This window comes from Bos indicus x Bos taurus, chromosome 8 (assembly GCF_003369695.1).
Source record: "Bos indicus x Bos taurus breed Angus x Brahman F1 hybrid chromosome 8, Bos_hybrid_MaternalHap_v2.0, whole genome shotgun sequence".
NCBI classification, from domain to species: domain Eukaryota; kingdom Metazoa; phylum Chordata; class Mammalia; order Artiodactyla; family Bovidae; genus Bos; species Bos indicus x Bos taurus.
Genome location: NC_040083.1, coordinates 110,940,919 through 110,960,704, shown reverse-complemented (window position 1 = coordinate 110,960,704; position 19,786 = coordinate 110,940,919). Strand labels below are relative to the sequence as shown.

Sequence of the window (19,786 nt, the reverse complement as noted above, 5' to 3'; positions counted from 1 at the left end):
GTGCCGGGGGGCAGTCTCTCCTGGTGAACAAAGCCGTGATTTTACAGTAGATCCCAGACCTGGGCAACAGGGAGCCCCCGGAGTGTGGGTCTTTGGTCGTGGAGGAGGGGCTGGGACGTGGAGGAGGATGAGACGGCGGGGGCTGCGGTCCCGTCCCCTGAAAATTGTGACGACTGTCCCTCACTCCCCAGTGGCATCTGGGACAGGGCAGGCGGCCACATGAAGAGGAGGCCCCTGCTCTCCTGTGGGCTCCAGCCTGGGGGATGGCTAGGGTCTTCTCTGAGGCAGAAGAGCCCGGTGGCGGCGCCCCGACGCGCGCCCCGCGTCCTGCGTCGATGCTCCTGAGGACAGAGAGCCCTTCTCACTGTTCCCGGTCCTTGAGGTGATGAGACAGGTGGTTTGTGTCCGTCCCCAGGGCAGAATGGTGCTTGACCCCTCCATGAATTTCCAAGTCCCACCCAGCTTGCTTCTCAGGCTGTATTTGTGTGAAAACCCTCCGTGCTCCCAGCTCCACATATCAGACTGTAGATTCCAGTCCCGTCCGCCCTTTCGGAGTTTGCCGCCAGATGCAGACACCACCCTGTGGGTCTGGGGCCCTCGGGGTCCTGATTCCGGATGAGCTCTGAGTGTTGGGCTCCCGGTGTCGTCGGGGCGGCCCCAGGCTCCACGGACCAACGTGCAGGAGGCTGCTCGCGGGACGGAAGGTCCGAGCTGTGTGCCGATCCAGCTCCTCACGTTTGGCCCCAAGGGAAACGAAAGGGGTACTGGGCTTGGGGCTGGATTTTGGCCCCAGTTCTGCTGATCAGTTGGGGGGTGTTTGAGTAAACCCTCGTGTCCGGAGCCCGGGTTCTCTACCAGCCCAAGGAGAGCAGGAATGCTTGTTCTGCACATCCTCTCAAGGGCTGTGTGAAGAAACCGCGTTTGCAAACGTGATTAAACAACTGTCAAAAACTTTCAAATGTTAGGGTTCCCATCCCCCCTGCCCTGAGAGCGTATAAAGGCTTTAGGGCAGAAGGTGCCTGTAAACGTGCTGCCCTTGGGTCAACCTTGGGTCAACCACTACCCACCCTGGGAGCGGGGTGCTTTCTCTCCCGGAAGCTGATGTTGCCAGGAGGCTGTGTCCTCTGGGACAGTTAGCTCCTTCCTCACGGCGGTCAGTGTCTCCTGAGGCTGAGGCAGCGGTCAACGTTTTTATTCAGATGTTTTTGGTGAGCTTTAAACATTTCAAGCTTGATTCTCTTTTGTTTTTCAGAAAGTACACAGACGTGGAGAAACATTCACGGAGAAAGAAAAAAGTAAGTACTTCTTAACAAGGGACAAAGGACAGCTGTCATCGCCCCTGGGGGGCTCTCGAGTGTATCAGTCTATTCTTTTCTGAGTCAGGCTGCCAGCCCTTGGGTTTGCTCTCCTGGTGAGGTGCGTTCCTCCTCCCAAAGACCCTGGTGTCCTTTGGCATCAAAAAGGTCACAGGACAGGCTGGCTCCGCTCCTGTCGAACGAGCTTCTGAGCACAGGCTCCCTCCTGTGAGCGAGGCCAGCAGGAGATCGGGGGTGAACCTGGAGCCCAGAGTCCAGGCCTGGGAGGCATGTCAGGTGTTAGCGATGAAACACAGTGAGTGCGGAGATAAAAAGATACACAGGTCTTATGGGACCTGCCGGGAGGAGCAAAAGCCTGGCTTGGTCTGGAGGGAGCTGGGAGCGGATTTTAGGTAGACATGACAGCTGGAGGGTGTGTGTGTGTGTGCCTGTGTGTGTGCACGTCTGTAAGTGTTCATCTAAACACACAATTTGTTATTGCAACACAAAGCGTGGGACAAGGGAGGCAGGTGGAGGCCAGACCGTGGCGACCTGGATAGGCCCACCTGTTCACACGATGACCACATATTCCAGACCAGCTTATGAAATCCGTGCTGCAGTGGCTCTGCTGTGTGCATATTCATTCAACAAAGCTGTTGAATGCCTACTATTTCCTTCCTTCCCAGCTGGCCTGAATCCTGACCCTCTGGAAGTGGCTGGCCTTGGGAGCTCTTGAGTTGTCAGTCTACTCTTTTCTGATAGCAGGCCGCCAGCCCTAGGGTTTGCTCTCCTCCTGTTGCAGCTCCGATTTCATACCCACCGTCTGTCACCTCCCTGCAAGGAGCTCTGGCTTCTGTACCCCGAGGACCACCTTGTGTTCACCTGGGGCAAGCCTAGCCTTGGGATCCAGCCCTTACTCTGTCTGTACTTACCCTGGAGGAGCTCAGAGTGATGACACTGAACTGGCCCTCTTCACACTGACTTCATGGCCACAATCCTTGCCCAACCGGCCTGCACTGCAAAAGCCTCACTGCTGAAAAAAAAATACTTTCGAGTATATTTTGCTAAATGTTGTTAGGAAGCTTTGCACATTTCTTCCTAGTTGAGACGAGCCCGGAATACCTCTTTCTCCTGCTGTCTGGCTTTTGGTGTGAAGGTTTCTCTGATTTGACTCTGTTGTTATTTTGGTAGCTTCTTGAGCTGAAGGGTCATCTTACTTTTGTCTCTCTCTAAGGATTGCATTGAGTGTTAAATGTCTGCTGGATGAGTGGGTGAGCATCCCCAAGGACACAGACATAATAGCCGTGATTCTGCCCTCAGGGTGCGCTCCGTCTAGTGGGGACAGGCACATGGACTTGAGCTGTATCACACGTTTCATATAAATGAGTCGTGTGAACAGGATGATGCTTGGTGGGAAGGGGGGCGATCGGCACGTGAAGGTCAGCCAACGAGGTGCAGGTTGTGACTCGAGGGCCAGGTCATCCGGGAGGGAGACAGCACAGGATCCGAGCTCTACGGGGTTATGCTCTGCCGCCTTCCCTGGGATTTCACACGTCGTGTGGGCACTGACTTCTCAGTGATGACTCTTACTTAGCGTGAATGGTGCATGTTTGAGATCCCACACCTTTGTGGCTTTGGGTGTCGCTGAACCCAGGTGATTGAATCCATCTGCTGACCGGCAACGCGGGCTTGTGGGCACCTGCTTTTGTTGTGTCCTCTTTTCACTGTTTTGTTGTTTTGGCTTTGGCTCCTTATAGGTAGGGATGTAATTTTCTTTTCATTGTACGTTTAAAATTGGTCTAAAATTGAGCACGTTTCTTCCATCGTATCTACACTTCCTTTCCCTTCTGGAAGGGGAAAGATAGTATCACCGCAAAGATAATGGGTTTGGATGAGGGTATTGAATACTTTGGACTCTTTAAACAGAATGATTACCAACATGGCATAAACTGCAATGCAAAAATGTGTTATTTCAGAAAAATTAGATCTATGGTGCATGCAACAAGCACGTTTTGTTGTATTAATAGAAGACTAAAAGTCCTAGGAGAAAATAAATGGCACTGGTTTAGCAAAGGCTGAGGTACAGATACCTGCCAAGGGCTCTGCGTTATCCGTCGTCTCTTGTGTAAAGGCCTGCGTGGCCCGTTAACCTCAGAACTGGGCCCTGAGGGGGTCCTGGCCCCATCTGAGGACTGGACTGTGTTGCTGAGAATGGAAACTGCTCTGCGTGCTGGCCCCTTCCCTTTGGCTGCAGGAGCCTGGATTTAGGGCTAGTCACGGCAACTGTCTTAGGCTAAATACACGTGTTCCCTTATTTACCTGTTCCCGACTTTCCACTTCTAGCTTATTAAGCTTTCATTTATTTTCCGTGTGAGCCACCTCAACATCCTTCTGGAAAGTGAGGGGAGGAAATGTAAAAACCCACCCGGAAGCCCAGGACTGCCCTCAGTGGGGACATCGCCGTGCGGCGTGTGAGGGGCTGTCCTGAGCCCTTGGTCGTCTGCCCATTCTAAGGGTGTCAGCCGGGCGGAAGAGCAGCTGCTGGCAAGACCGAGAACTGAGTTTTCTTTTAAAGCTGCAAGCGGTTTTTTAAAACAGTTAAAAAAATTGAAGTTTGGTTAACTTACATGTTGTGTTAGTTTCAGGGGAACAGCAGAGCGATCCCGTTATACAAGTATATGTGCGTGTTCTTTTTCAGATTCTTTTCTACGACAGGTTATCCAGGACACTGAGGATACTCCCCTGTGCCATTCTCACCGTCCTGCGCTGGATTCGCCTGAGCTTGTTTATCTGTTTTGTAGAGCAAAGTATCACATCTTAATCCCAAACTGCTGGTTTCTCCCTCCCTCCTCTTCTCGCCTTTGGTGACCATGGGCTTGTTTTCTAGGTTTGTGAGTCTATTTCTGTTTTGCAAATGAGTCAATTTGCATCATTTTTTAAAGTTTCCACATATAAATGATATAATATGATATTTGTCCTTCTCTGACTTACCTTAATAGGATAACCTCTGGTAATATGATAATGTTATGTATGCTTGTTCCGTACGATAATGATAACCATAATAGTATGATAATCTGATAAAATGAAAATCTCCATGCATACTGTCCCGTTGTACGCATGTACCACATTGTTCTTAACCCATTCATCTGCTGATGGACGCTTAGACTTCTTCCACGTCTTGACTACCGTAAATAGTGTTGCTGCGAACATTGGAGTGTGTGTCTCTTTTCAAATTAGTGTTCTCTCTGGACACGTGCCCGGGAGTGGGACTGCGGAATCATGTGGTCTAAATCTGCAAGTGTGTGTTTTGTTTTAACACATTTGATTTTTAAAAAATTATTTATTTTTGGCTGCTCCAAGTCTTCGTTGCTGGGCGGGGGCTCTCTCTAGTTGTGGCGAGTGGGGGCCACTCTTTGCTGCGGTGCTCTGGCTTCTCATCGCAGTGGCTTCTCCTCCTGCAGAGCTCGGGCTCTAGGCACAAAGGCTCCAGGAGCTGCAGCTTGCTGGCTTCGTTGCTCTGCGGCATGTGAAATCTTCCCAAACCAGGGATCGAGCTCGGGTTGCCTGTGTTGGCAGGCAGATTCTTACCCACTGCACCACCAGCGGAGTCCTGCAAGTGTGTTTTTAAACGACCTATGGTACGAGGTCTTCCTGACCCCTCAGTGAACAATCTCAAAAACACACAGAGTTCTCCACCCACAGGCGGTCAGGCTTGAGCGAGGGCATCTGTTGATGAATTTATACGTGTCTTCACAAAGCTTCATGTGCTGGAGATAATAGACGAGCCGCATGTGAGTGTCTGCCAGTGGAGTACTAGAACGTGCCAGTGAGCATGACGCAGGGACCACAGTGGTCGTGACTGTCCTCACCCGGGAAGTGGACTCTGTTCTCTGGTCTAGCCCAAGCCTGCAGTCATCCCGATTCCACCAGCACCAACCCCTCCCTCCATCAACAATTCCAGGAGGGCAGCCAGTCACCTCCTCCATCAACAATTCCAGGAGGGCAGCCAGGCACCTCTTTGACTTTCAGATGCACCTGTGTCTCTCCATCAGCACGGCCCCAAAGAGTCGGGAGAGCACAGTACCTGTGGAGGGAAAGTGGGGTGCAGGAGGCAGGCTGGGAGGGCAGGTGAGACACCTGTATTCATGGGGCTCCTGACCTCAGCAGCGAAGTGAAATGAACAGACACACACCTGAGAATCACTGCTAACGATGGAACACAATGTGCGTACTGAAGATGCAGCATGAGTAGAAATAGCAGAGGAGAGGCCGTCCCGAGGCCGCACGACCCCCCAGCCGATGGCACGCGGGGCAGCAGTTGGGTCTGAGACCTGCTGTGCATCACTGGTTCTGTGACGAGCGTTCTCCTGTCTTCCTGGCTCCGAGACGTCGTGTTGTGGGTTCATTTGTTGTCGTGGTGAACTTGACCACAGCTGCTCGCTTTACTGTCTTTCCGGTTGAGGGGGTGCTTGGCTGGCACTGCACATGGTGAGTTTAATTGCTGTGTAAATGTCCTCGAGATGGTTCTGCTGTGACTCAGAATTGAAGTGGGCTTCTATGTGCGTTTGCTTTTAGTGGGTACGCTCTTCAATTCCATATGCTTTTGTGAAACAACAGCCAATTCGTTTATAGACCCAGAAAAGGGAGACAACCCACACATAGCTGAGCTACCAGTTTCAGTAACCTGTTACTATGCAAAGAGCCATCATCTAAAAACCGAGGAGCTTATGACGACTCTTGACAAGCCAACCTTTGGGCTTCCCTTGTGGCTCAGCTGGTAAAGAACCTGCCTGCAATGCGGGAGACCTGGGTTCGATCCCTGGGTTAGGAAAATCCCCTGGAGTAAGGGAAAGGCTACCCACTTTGGTATTCTGGTCTGGAGAATTCCATGGACTGTATAATCCATGGGGTTGCAAAGAGTCAGACACTACTGAATGACTTTCACTTACAATGACGGTGATTTATTATTTCTCTAGATTCTGTGGGTTGGCTGAGTGGGTCTTGGGCTGGTTCCACCAGGTACTTAGGAGGCTGCATTTAGCTGGAGGGTCCACTGGGCTGGGGGCATCTAAGGCCATGTCCCCACTTCTGAAAGATGGTACTGGTTATGGCTCCTCTGTTTTCCTTTGGGCTTTCCTGGTGGCTCAGGTGGTAAAGAGCCTGCCTGCAACACAGGAGACTCAAGTTTGATCCCTGGGTTGGGAACATCCCCTGGAGAAGAGCGTGTCTACCCACACCGGTATTCTTGCCTGGAGAATCCTATGGACAGAGGAGCCTGGCAGGCTATAGCCCATGGGGCTGCAAACAGTCAGACATAAGTAAGCATGCCCACACACACTGTTTCCCTCCACATGGTATTGATAATTATCTATGTCTAAATAGTTCCTAAAGGGCTTTTTTTCAGGATGTAGAGGAAAGAACTTCTGGGTAATAAGGAAGCACCTCGACATGGCTTAAGTGGCAGCTTAACTTCTTTATTAGCGACACAGGAAAGAACCATGTGTCTTACCGATTTTTGGCATCTCGATTCAGTAAAATGGGAAGGAAAACCGTGAGAAGGATCGTGGGCATGCCCATGTGACTGGGGAGTGAGAGGAAGCGGGAGGAGTCAGGAGTGACTTCAGGGTTCCCAGGGCAGCAGTGGGGGAGGGCGGTTAGGAGTGGAGACCTGGGCCCCTGGGGAGTGAGGAGGCAAGTGCTGGTTTGTGAAGAGGTGCCTTGCTCCAGATGACCACGTCTGCCACATGAGAGGGAAGGGGCCATGAGAGGGGATATCTCTGCAGAAAAGCACTGTTTCGGTTTTGTTTTGATCAGAAAAGCTTACTGCAGGGGCCAAGCAAGGAGAACGAGTGGCTTGGGCTCAGAAACCCTGAACTCCCCACAAAGTGCTGTTGATGTCAATCAGAATTCTGTACGATCTGCAGCAGAGGACAAGTCTGCTCCCATGTTTGTCTGGGGTTATCCATGTGGATTCTTTAATGAGGAAAAAGATGAACCTTCTCTGGATCTAATTGGATGCCTAGGAAGTGGGTGAGACCTTCTCCACATATTATGACAACAGGTTTCCTTTCTTATAGCCAAGGACTCCCACCCAGGGAATGCCAAGGCTCTAAGAGCGAGCGTTCTGGACTCTGAGGTCCTCAGCTGGGATCCTGGCTCCGCTGAGCAGTGGTGAGACTTACCGCCACTGACCTCTCAAGGTTTCCATCGGTGAAAGCCGATTCCCCCCTTTCATTCTTGTTCCCTCCCACAGGATTCCTGGCATCAAACTTGCTTCCAAGGGCATGAATTTCTAATTTAAGCTAATGTAGATACCTTAACAGTATTAAAAAAAAAAAAAGAAGAGCAAAGCTGTTTGCTTCTTATATCTTGATTTCCGTTGAGAACAAAATGAAAGATTTTATCTTAATTTAGTGGAATTTTAAATTGCACTGTTAAAAATGCCTATTTCTGAGAGAATGACAAAAAGTCATAATTAACACACTTGAACTGATTAGCACACGTAAACCGTGCTTAGGACGCAGTCTGCCTTATTTGCTTGGCTTGGTTCACTTATTGTCCGAGGCAGATATTTGAACATTTGAAAATATGTCCTTAGGACCCTGCCAATACCTTAACTCTTTTTTTTTAGTTGTTTTTATCTTTGGCTGCTGGCGTGGGCTTTCTCTAGTTTCGATGAACAAGGTCTACTCTTGGTCGTGGTGCTTGCGTGTCTCATCGCAGTGGCTTCTCTTGCTGCAGAGCACAGCGCTAGAGTCCCTGGGCTCCAGCAGTTGTGGCTCACGGGCTTAGTTTTCCCCACAACATGTAGAATCTTCCCAGACCAGGGGCTGAACCTGTGTCCCTGCTTTGGCAGGTGGATCCTTAACTGCTGGACCAGCACGAAGTCTTAGGAGCCTGCCGAGGCCTCAGGTGGTCCAGTTAACTTGAACCATGACTCTGTTATCCAATGAAAGTAGCTGAAGGCAGCCACTCCGGTTTTGTTACAGCAAATTCAGTTTTATAGCCCCTGCGTTTACTGTGCAGTTGCCAATGCAGGAGACAGAGGCACGGGTTCAATCCCTGGGCTGGAAGGATCCCCTGAAGGGGAACATGGCAACCCACTCCAGTATTCCTGCCTGGAGAGTCCCATGGACAGAGGAGCCTGGCAGGCTGCGTTCCATAGGGTCACAAAGAGTCAGACACAACGGAGTGACTTAGCACACACGCATTTATCTTCCAAAGAAGGTATCTGTTACCTTCCAGAGAAGTGTGGTTAATTGAACAAACACTTAAAATTGGGTTTGTATATGAAAATGATATTATATGGTTCAGGTCTCCATAAAATATTGGTAAATAGTTACTGAGCATTGTATTTATATCATATCCACAATCAGAATGTTAATATTACCTATTTCTCTTTGGCCATAAAACCCAAGTGTTGGTAAGCCAATAGTAATGAACCGAGATCAAGCACTGGAAGCCAAGTGTGAGTACGTGTGGGCGCCTGACACCCACACTTTAATAACCAGGTCTAGACTGTGAAGTTCAGCGCGAGATAAATGCTCTGGAGCTGACATTTGCAGGCTGACGAGGGCAGGTCCACACAGCGTCACAGGACAGTCAGGCAGTGCTTGTTGCCATCTTCCGGCAGCCTGGGGATGCAACGCTCGGGTTCAAATGTTAGCGAGTCTTCTATGTTAGCAGTGCTCAAAGCCGAGACTAGTTTGTTGATGGAAGGTCTTGACCTGCTTTGGAACCAGGACATTCACTGGGGAGCCAGAGAAATGCCTTTTTCCAGGAGGCATGTTGTTTTCTCCCTGAGGATGGATTGCCTCTGAATTGGTTGCTGCGTTCATCAATTAGTCCCAGTCTCGTTCGCCGTAGGTGGCCTTCGGAGGCTGTGTTTCACATGTTGGATGATCCGTTACAGTGGCATTAAAACAGCTGGATTGGTCATGGCAGCTCTGCAGGAAAATATTACTTCTCAAAACACCACAGAGTAGTTAGCGCAGTGTTCTTCAGGCTTGTTTTCCAAAAATGCTTTCAATGGAGGGCTTCCCTCATAGGTCAGTAGGTTAAGAATCTGCCTGCAACACAGGAGACCCGGGTTTGATTTCTGGGTCGGGAAGATCCCCTGGAGAAGGAATTGGCAACCCATTCCAGTATTCTAGCCTGGAGAATCCCATGGACAGAGGGGCCTGGTGGGGTACAGTCCATGGGGCACAAAGAGTTGGACACGACTGAGCAACTAATGCTTTCACTGTGGGGCTCCCCTGGTGGCTCAGCTGGTAAAGAATCCACCTGCAATGCAGGAGGACCCCAGTTCGATTCCTGGGTCAGGAAGATCCCCTGGAGAAGGGATAGGCTACCCACTCCAGCATCCATAGGCTCCCCTGGTGGCTCAGATGGGAAAGAATCTGCTTGCAATGTGGAGACCTGGGTTCGATCCCTGGGTTGGGAAGATCCCCTGGAGGAGGGAACGGCTCCCCACTCCAGTGTTCTGGCCTGGACAGTCCATGGAATTCTCTGGACTGACTGATGGCAGCTCTGCAGGATATTATTTCTCAAAACACCACAGAGTAATAAACTCAGTTTGCCTCAGGTTTATTTTCCAAAAATATTTTTAATAGGAAGAAAGATGAAGGAAATTGAAAGCAGAGTTGTGTAAGTATTTTGTTGTTTTTCTGGGCTGGGTCTGCAGTCGAGTTAGGGTCCATGGAGCATGTCATGGTATGGAGACCAGATTGGAGCATGGAAGATGGATTAGCTAGAAGTCTGTGTCAAGGCCTGTTTCTTGAACGGGGTGAGAGTCCTGCGGTTCTGCAGGGGCTTCTGTTTCTATTGTCAGGAAACCACCCAGTAGTGTAAACAGGGCGTGTGTCCGCCTTCACCTGCCGCCCGCTGCCCCGGGAAGCCCTGGGGCGTCTGACCGCGATGGGTGCGCGCTGCTCTGTGCTGTTTGTTCAGCATCGTCTCTGCTTTTGTGTGCTTGTAATGAGGGGATGGGGGGAATATTTCCTTGTCACTGTCCTTTGAGTGCTATTTCAGAGATAATAAGCTCAATATATGGTGTCTTTATCTTAGAGGCCAAAGATGGAAAATGCTTGTGACAAGGAGCTGTGAGTCATGCCAGGGAGAAGCAAGCAAGTTTTCTAAATCCCAGCCTCCAGCTGCCTCCAAGACACGAACATCATATACCATTTTCTGTTTCTAAAACCAGCTCTGCCAAGGCCTTGCTTCCTATACTTATGAACACAATTTCAGCTTGCAGTAGAGCCTCCTAAAATACGTAGAAAGATTTTGCGTGGTGCCTATATGTGGCTGAAGAACTATTTTCACACTGTAATTTCCACAAGGAAGAAACCTCTGGTATTGCATAATGCACAGATAGTTTCATATATAAATGGTGCAAGTTCATGGTTTTAGTTTGACATTTTCTTAAGTGACATAGAGGACTCACAAGAAGTATCTATTTGTATAGTTTTGCCTGTCTTCACTTCCAAATACTTCAGTAAAGAAGGAATAAAGGAGAACTAAAAAAGGTGGTTTGTATGTAAAGATGGGGTAGAATCGGAATGGAGCTCAGAATTAGCTTGTCTCACTGTGATCTGCTTACGCTTTGTTATTACAGTTTATAGCTTTTTTTTTTTTAGAAATCTGAGTTCCCCTCAGTTGTAACCCGAACACACCTGCCAGGGATTGTTTTTGTTTTTTGTTTGATTAGAGGTGCTCCATCCTGCCCTGAGGGTCCAGTGGCGACTGTTTGGTGGTTGTTGCTGAAGCACTTTTTCGGAGGCTGGCAGGAGTGTCTCTAGAGCCCCAGCGACCCCTGCAGACCTGCCCCGCCTCCGCACACAAGCCCTCCTGGGAGGCCCTCCTTCCCCAGGCGCGCGGCCCCTGCATTTGGGGAGAGAACCACTTCCCTTCCCTCCGAGGTGCTGCCCCTCGTGTTCCTTGGAGGGAGAGGAGTATTTTCACCACTTTACAGAAGAGAAGTGTAGCGACAGCATGGTCCAGATGGTGCGAGAAGCGGGGCTCTTGGAGGTGCCTGCGTCCTCTCCCACAAATCACCGGAGGAGCGTGCACTTTCCCTGGCTCTTCTCAAAATAACCGACTAGATGGACTGTATGCATCCATCCTAACGTGCTTTTTATTCTTCGTTTGTACCTTAGGAGGATCCCAAGGTGAAAGACACTCATAAACAGGACAACGTTTCACCCAAAGCACAGGATTCTGTGTTTTATGCCAAAGAAGGAAAAAAGAAACCAAAGGCAGAACCTTTAATCCAGAGTGGGGCAGGTAAGGTGAAATTCCGTGCGGCTGCTGGCAATTCAGAATGCTGCCGGGTTGAGAACATGCTTTTCCAGACCAATTTCGTCCTGCAGAGATGTGACTGACAGCGATCTGATTTAAAATCCTGACTGTAACTGTCCGATTTATTAATACATCGGTTATCGGGTAAGGCTGTGGTGAGGGGAGTGAAAACCCAAAATTCCACAGTTGAGGACAGTGGGCTTCCCCTGTCAGGAAGCCCAAGATGAACACAGGACTTAGAACTCATTCTGTTGTCTCTCTGGACGTCAGGGTGGGCACGTTTTCCCTGAAGGGCCATTGACACAGAAAACAGCCGGCAAGCGTGTCAGCCTTTTGAGGGAGATGTGAGCATAAAAGGCGTCTGAGCTGTTTGGAGTGTGAGAGACTTTAAAAGACTACCTTTCAGAAGTGATTCTAAAAGGAGATGGTTTAAAATATGCTCCTTGCAGTCCCACTCCTATTCCTAGTGCTATCGCTGCCACCGCTGCCCCTGGTGCTATCGGTGTCACTACTGATGTTATCAGCGGCGGGCTGGGGTCCCGCGGGGTCTCCCCGCTGTCAGTGCCGCTGTGAGCGCCGCTGGTGCCGCTGTTACTGGTGCTGCTGTTCCTACCACTGCTGGCCTGTTACCACTGTTACTAGCATTACTGTTACTATTACTGTTGGCACTACTGGTACCACCATCATTAGTGCTGCTGTTACTACCACTGTCAGCACTACTGTTACTACTATTGTTACTGCTACTGTTGGCCTGTTACTACTCTTGTTAGTAGTACTGTTACTATTACTGTTAGCACTACTGGTACCACCGTCATTAGTGCTACTGTTACTGCCACTGTTAGCACTACTGTTACTACTGTTGTTACTGCTACTGTTGGCCTGTTACTACTCTTGTTAGTAGTACTGTTACTATTACTGTTAGCAATACTGGTACCACCGTCATTAGTGCTACTGTTACTACCACTGTTAGCACTACTGTTACTACTGTTGTTACTGCTACTGTTGGCCTGTTACTACTCTTGTTAGTAGTACTGTTACTATTACTGTTAGCACTATTGGTACCACCGTCATTAGTGCTACCGTTACTACCACTGTTAGCACTACTGTTACTACTGTTGTTACTGCTACTGTTGGCCTGTTACTACTCTTGTTAGTAGTACTGTTACTATTACTGTTAGCAATACTGGTACCACCATCATTAGTGCTACTGTTACTACCACTGTTAGCACTACTGTTACTACTGTTGTTACTGCTACTGTTGGCCTGTTACTACTCTTGTTAGTAGTACTGTTACTATTACTGTTAGCACTATTGGTACCACCGTCATTAGTGCTACCGTTACTACCACTGTTAGCACTACTGTTACTACTGTTGTTACTGCTACTGTTGGCCTGTTACTACTCTTGTTAGTAGTACTGTTACTATTACTGTTAGCAATACTGGTACCACCATCATTAGTGCTACTGTTACTACCACTGTTGGCCTGTTACCACTGTTACTAGCATTACTGTTACTATTACTGTTGGCACTACTGGTACCACCATCATTAGTGCTGCTGTTACTACCACTGTTAGCACTACTGTTACTACTATTGTTACTGCTACTGTTGGCCTGTTACTACTCTTATTAGTATTACTGTTACTATTACTGTTAGCACTACTGGTACCACCGTCATTAGTGCTACTGTTACTGCCACTGTTAGCACTACTGTTACTACTATCGTTACTGCTACTGTTACTACTATTATTAGCACTGTTCTTACTCTTATTATTACTGTTACTGTTACTACTGTTATTAGTATTACTGTTACTACCACTGTTAGTACTACGGGTGCCACTATTATTAGTGCTACTGTTACTACTGTTGTTAGCTCTACTGGCTATTAGAGTTATAGTAACTCTATTAGCTATAATAGAGCTATAATAGTTACTACTATTAGCACTATTGGTATTACTATTGCTGGTATTACTGTTACTATTACTGCTAGCACTACTGTTACTATTATTATCAGTGCTGTTGTTACTACTATTATTAGCATCACTATTACTGTTATCACTATCATTACTAGTATTATTCGTGCTACTGTTACTACGGACATTAGCTCTGACAGGGGTCCAGGCTCTGAAGAAGGCGCTTCTGTGGCCGTGTTCCCTGTAGGTGTGATGGATGCTTGGGAGACCCTAGTCCCGTGGCTGGCTGTGGAGAGAGAGGAGAGTGGCTGGAGGCAGGGTCCCCTTGCCTTCTCCGCAGCATCTGACAAGTACAAAAGTCCTTTCTCTTAAAGCTGTCCTCTCCCTTGGCTCTCAGTACCACACAAAATGACTTCAGTTTTCTCCTCTTTGCTTGCTGCTTCTTAGCTTCCTGTGTTTGCTTCAAGCTACAGCGTTGACTGTTTCCCTGATGCTTTTCTCTGGCTGTGCCCCCGACCCCCGTGCTCCCCGTCCCAGGACAAAGCATCGTCCTGCGGTGCACCAGGCTCTGTCTAGACACGCGGCGGTGTTCAAACACGTTCCTTCCATCCGTGGAGCTTGCGGCCTGGTGGGCCAGGCAGATGCATGAGCACCGAGGTCATACTGTCCTGAACCACCCTCTGGGGCTATCACTGAGCCTGTTGAGCCTTTATGACCTGAAACTCTGTAATATATTAGTGGCAGTAGAAAATTTAACCACTGAGTAAAGCCTTTCTTGGGAAGACATACCCTGAGGGCCTGGCCTGGGTGGCCAGGCGAAAGGCATGCCCGCCCCCTGGGAGGAGTGTGGTGTCCTGGGACTCACGCTCCGCCTGTCACCCTGCTGGACCCGGGACCTGGAGACACTCTGTGTCTGCAGGGGGCCCTCTGGGTTTGTTTGAGGACTGCCATGAGTGTTAATATCAAAGGCACAGCTAGAGGAACCTCTGGGATGCAGTGGGTCCTGCCTCTTTCCTCTCCTCTTCTGCCCCTCATCCTCCAGCCCAGGGCGTGGGGGTGGCTCTTCTCGGCCGGGGGCTTGAGAGGGCAAGAATGGGCGCATGGAGGCGGGGAGGTGCAGGACTCTCGACCAAGGAATGGGATGGGCTGCGAGCACAGCCTCCCATTTTGGATCATGAGCCTGTCAGCGGCCACATCTGTGCCTTCTTGGATGTTGAAGGAACTGCCTGGCCCCTTCTTTCTCTTTACTGTCATCTGTTGCTTTTGATCAGGATGAGGATAAGCTTTTCAAGAATCTTGGGATTTTGTAAGCTTTTAACACATCCAGTTGTAGTGCTAATTACATGATTTTATCTGCCAATTCAGTTGAGTGGCTCAAATGTACAGCTTCAACCCCTGCCTAGTTAAACCCAGTTCTTGAATATGTTTTGAAGGAGAACATCTGCATGTCCTTAAAATCTGATGCTGATGTCTGGCGGTTGCTCTGCATTTATTTCTAACTGATTGAGCTGGATACACACTTGTCGAATGCTCATTGTATCTGTCTCTGGCCTGAGGCCCATGATGGGTGGGACACGGGGTAACCTGGACTCCCAGGGTCCGGGACCTTTGTGGACACAGTGCAGATGTCGAGGGACACCAAGCCCAGCACCTGGACTAAAGCAGATCGGGGCAGTGGGGAAACGGAGGTGGTGGGCAGGCTCTGCGGTCCCTGGACCAGGCTGCCTGACAGCGACACAGGAGGCTCTGAGAACACTGAGCTGTAACTCTGGTTTGGGTCAGATAAGGTACAACGCACGTCAGCTTGAAAACGCTGTGTTATTTTCCTGCAGATGGTGACGTGTTTAAAGCGCAGACTCCTAACCAGGAGACCCAAGGAGCCCCGGAAGTCAAGGAGGCCCCAGACGTGCGCGTGGAGCTGCCTGTAGACGGGGTGGGTGGCCCCTCCCCTGGCCTGCCCGCGTCCCCGGCCCCTCCCCAAGCTCTCCCTGGCCCTTCTAGAATGTTCTTTGCCCCCGCGGTTAACACCCTTCAGATTCTGCGCCTCACATTTGCCTGCCCATCTTTCCCCCAAGACTCTCCTGCTACCAGGACCCTCTGGTCATCATCGAGGTTTGTGACTGCATGCTCTGCCTTGTCATTTTTTTGGTACTGTCTTTTCCCCCGCTAAGCTGCAAGTTCCACACCAGTGGGATGGTCTGCGTTGCTTACTGGTGTAGCCCCTGTTCCCAGCAGAGGGCCTGGCAGGTAGGAGGCTCCTAGGAATCACTGGTGGAAAGACAGGATGAGTGATGTCTTCAGACCCTGTGGTCAGGAACCAGGGATCTGTCCCTTCCTCACTTCCTGCTCTCCGGCTTCAGCCTCCTGTCCCTGCGGTGAGGTGGCGTCACCGAGCTGGTCAGCATGGCCACCAAGTCGTGCATGTGGAAGTGTCCCGTCCAGGGCCTGGCACACCCTGGACCCTCGCTCCCCGTTCCCTTCCTCCTGGCTTCACGGAGGAGGGAGGTGAAGCCCCACGTGGCCCCCAGAGGAGAGGAGCGGACAGGTGAGCTGGCCGAGGGGCTGACCTCGAGGCCGGGCTCCTGCACAGGAGCAGAAGCCAAGGGCTGCCGGTCCGGGATCAGCTGGCAGGAGCTGTCGGGCCCTCGGGGCTCAGCGCTAGCGTCAGTAGGGTCACTTGTCCCCTCACTTTACGTCAGGTGTGGCTACGTGACCTGCCGTCCCCGATGACACCAACGTGTCCAGACAGAGGCCTCAAAGGCCAGTGTGCACTTGACCTCGTGCCCTTTCTGCCTCTGAGGTCGTGGGAGCACCAGGGGTTGGAGTCTCCTGGCTGGCTGACTTTGGGAGGCCCTCGTCTGCCCCAGGAGCCTCCGTGGGAGCCTTTGATTTTGACCCCAGGATATACGATGTTCCCAGAGTGCAGAGGGGCCCCAGGGCACCAACTGCAACAGTTCGTTGCCTTTTGCCAACAAGCTGTGACCACCAGGAAGGTACCCACACAGAGTAGTGTGCCCACGGCCTTGGAGGGAGCAGGGCCAGGCAGTCTCTTGGACCCGGAGGAGTGTGCTGTTCGGGGTCCCCACGGGTCCACTGGGAACTGCAGAGGGTCTGCAGTGACCAGTCTCTCCTTTTTACCCAACGGGCATTTGCAGTGTCTCTTAACATTTTTCCCAGCAGTTTTATTACAGAGGTTGGCATTCGTTGGCGCAACCAAACGCAGAGCAGATGCCATCCTGGGTGTGAAGAAACCTCTGTGGGGAAAAGGGTGGCTTTCGTCTCTGCCCATACAAGCGTCAGGAGATCACAGGGCTTCACCCACTCTTTGCGGCTTGGAAGGACCATGACGCAGGTTGACTGTGACTAAATCCAGCGTGTGGTGTCTTTTCTCCCCAGAGACCAGCCGAGATCGTCAAAGACGCTGAAGAGACAAACAGACACACTGATTTTGAAGGCAACAGGGTGAGTTAATTCTCCTTTGGTTTTGTACTGCCCAGCCTGAGTCTGGGGCACCTCCTCATCCTTGTAATATGCTGGGTGGAGCGCCCATTGGATGGGACAAGGGTTGGAGAGCCAAGTCACCCCAGGGTAGAGTGGTTGGACCAGAGTATGTGTCTTCTGGGCGGGCTGTACTCACCTCAGATCTCTCGTGTGTCAGAAATTGCAGGCGTAGAGTTCATGGTTCCACACAAATCCTAATTGCCCTTTGCTGTATTTCCGGTCACAGACTGAAGAGCTTTTCCCCCAACAACTCTCAAGATGCATCTTTAGAAGGGAGGAAGGGGAGGGGTGCCGTGGCAGCAGGAGTGGGGGCTCCATTGTTCTGAGTACCCCGGGCGTCGGTTTTGCGGGGCGTCAGTGTGGTGTAACGCCAAATCTTGGCTGAGGCTACGTGTGGCACAGGCTCTGTGGTGGCAGCGTGAGCCACCTCAGAGCACTCTGCGTGGTCGGGGTTTCCTCTCTTTCCCATCCAGATGCTTCAGATCTGCCATTGGTGCATGCAGCCTGTGTCGTCCTGTAGTAAGTGGTGAGATCACGTGACTGATCTGTATGAAATGTGTGTCCTGGGAAAACAAAAAGGATGCCCTTCTATTTTTACTTTTTTAATCGAGAGATATTTGAAAACTCAAGACTGTCTATTTTTAAGGTGCACATCAAATTGTTATCGATTGTGAAATGATCACCATAATCCAGCTGATCAACAGAGACGTGTGTGTGCGGTGAGAACATTCAAGACAAAATTCTCTTTAAATGTACAGTCTGTGGAGCTGAGAAACAGATTTTGGGAATTTGTTTAAAAAATTCTGTCCCTAGATTTTTTTCAAGGTGGCTTCTTCTTAAATTCTTGGTCCCAGGCAGAAGGTTGTGTAACACACGTTGGGTATCGAGTCCGAGTGTGTTCTGATGACAGAATACGAGCCAGTCCGCAGTGTGATGGCCCTGCAGGCGACCGTCTCCTGCTCTGAAACTTGCCCCGCAGTGTCCAGGCTGCACGCATGGGAAGGGGGAGCAGTGACCCCAAGGTGGCGGACTGCGGGGTGCTGGAGCCAGAGTCGACCTCTGGTTCTTGCACGTCGTGGAAAGGGGCGTTTGTGGGAAAGGACATGGGTCCTCAGGAAGCTGGTTCAGGTTTTTGAAGCAAGTTTATGATCTGAAACAGATGGCTAGAGGGAATAATCTTTCAAATGATCCTTTTTCCTTCCTTACAGTCTTAACTATTTCTGACCAGGAGGCAGCATTCAGGGAAAGACACGCTGTGTCCAGATCCTTAGGGAAGCCTTTCAGATGCAGGTGGCGGGTATTTACGAGGATGCTCATGGCGTGTGACGAGTGTAAGGCTGAGTCTGGGGTGGGAGGGTGTCGGTCCCAGGGCCCTGGGTGACCAGGGGCCAAGGGTCCTCTGCTTGCGCTGGGGCCCTGGAGGAAAGGGCGCTGTTAGGATCCAGTCGTGGAATAACGGAATGTTGTGGTTTACTGGGAACACGGCATCCGTGTTTCATCTGCACTGAGTTTGTACCGTCATCTGGAGGTCTGCACACTGTCGGAATCCATCTCTGCCTTACTGACTTGTTCTGCAGATACATCTCCTCGGGCCTCTGGGGGAAACTTGTGCTTTAGCAGCTGACTTCAGGCAGGAGACAATTGCTTAGCACGTATCAAAGTGACTTTCTCAGTGCCAGCAGTATCACTGGGGTAATGGCAAACACAAGCACCTCGTTTGTTCATATCTGGGCTAAGGACCTGAGCTTTGGGGCAGGAAGGTGATAAGGAGCCCAAACAGGATGACTTAAGTTGGGCAGAAGGGCTGGATGGGGCTGATGCATCTCCAGGGAGCTCTGCCCGGGGGGCGGGCACGGTGCTGGGACTCTCACCCCAGCTCAGCCACACGTCGCTCTTCCAGGTGGCATCAGCCCCGCTTTATAGACTCAAACCCAGTGAGACGGAGAGACGTAAGCGAGTCTACCGTGCCGGCAGCCGGGAAGCAGGGTGCTGGGCTCTGAACCCTGTTTCGATTGCTCTACAGTCGGTCTCTCCTCCTCCCCAGGGAGCGGGCTGGCTGCGTCCCGCCCCTCGGAGGGGCCACTCCCCACACCGGGCTTCCAGGACGGGCGCTGTGTGCGCTGGGTGCTGGCTTACTCGTGTGCGAGGCTGCGGATGTTTCAGTCCTGTTGGGTGCTCATGACTCGTCTCGGCTCCAGCACGAGATAATCAAAAACCCCACTGGTGTGGAGGGCCTCTGAGATTGAAGGTTGTCACCCCTGAAATCTAGCCCATGTTCTTATGGGATCACAGAGAGAGCAAGCATTGTATAAGCATTGCAGCAGCTAATAACGCTAATGAGAAGAAGTAACACTCCACACTCCCTGGCCGAGAGGCTGTGTGACCTATCTGCTCTCAGTGGGCTGGGGTTTTTCTTGGCATTGCATTTGTCTGTTAATTTGAAAAATCGACCTTGTAATGTTTATTTGACGTTTTGGATATATAGGTTTCTTAGACATGTGGTTTCTGGCTTGATCACCCTCCCCAAACTGATTGTGAGATCCTGAGGGGCTGATATACATCCTTTATGGTGCCTAGGACAGTGTCTTATACACAGTAGGTGCTTCATAAATTCGATGGGATTGTTTCACCTTGCCTGTGACTCAGTTGCTTAAACCGAACTGTGTGATCCTGGGATAAAATGGTAACGACCGTGCTAAGCTGTAGGATAGCATATTGTTATGAACAAAACACAAGAAAAGCTATGACCAACCTAGACAGCATATTAAAAAGCAGAGACATTACT

The 19,786-nt window shown here is 50.5% G+C and overlaps 1 protein-coding gene across 1 annotated transcript in view; it reads left to right on the top strand.

Moving 5' to 3' along the window:
• DCDC2C (doublecortin domain containing 2C) overlaps positions 1–19,786 on the top strand; it is a 58,926-nt gene that overhangs the window by 23,208 nt on the left and 15,932 nt on the right. Inside the window, exons 6-9 of the mRNA XM_027550245.1 lie at positions 1,253–1,295; positions 11,449–11,575; positions 15,333–15,433; positions 16,897–16,962. Of these exons, the coding sequence (XP_027406046.1) occupies positions 1,253–1,295; positions 11,449–11,575; positions 15,333–15,433; positions 16,897–16,962 (337 nt within the window). The remainder of the gene's footprint in view (positions 1–1,252; positions 1,296–11,448; positions 11,576–15,332; positions 15,434–16,896; positions 16,963–19,786) is intronic.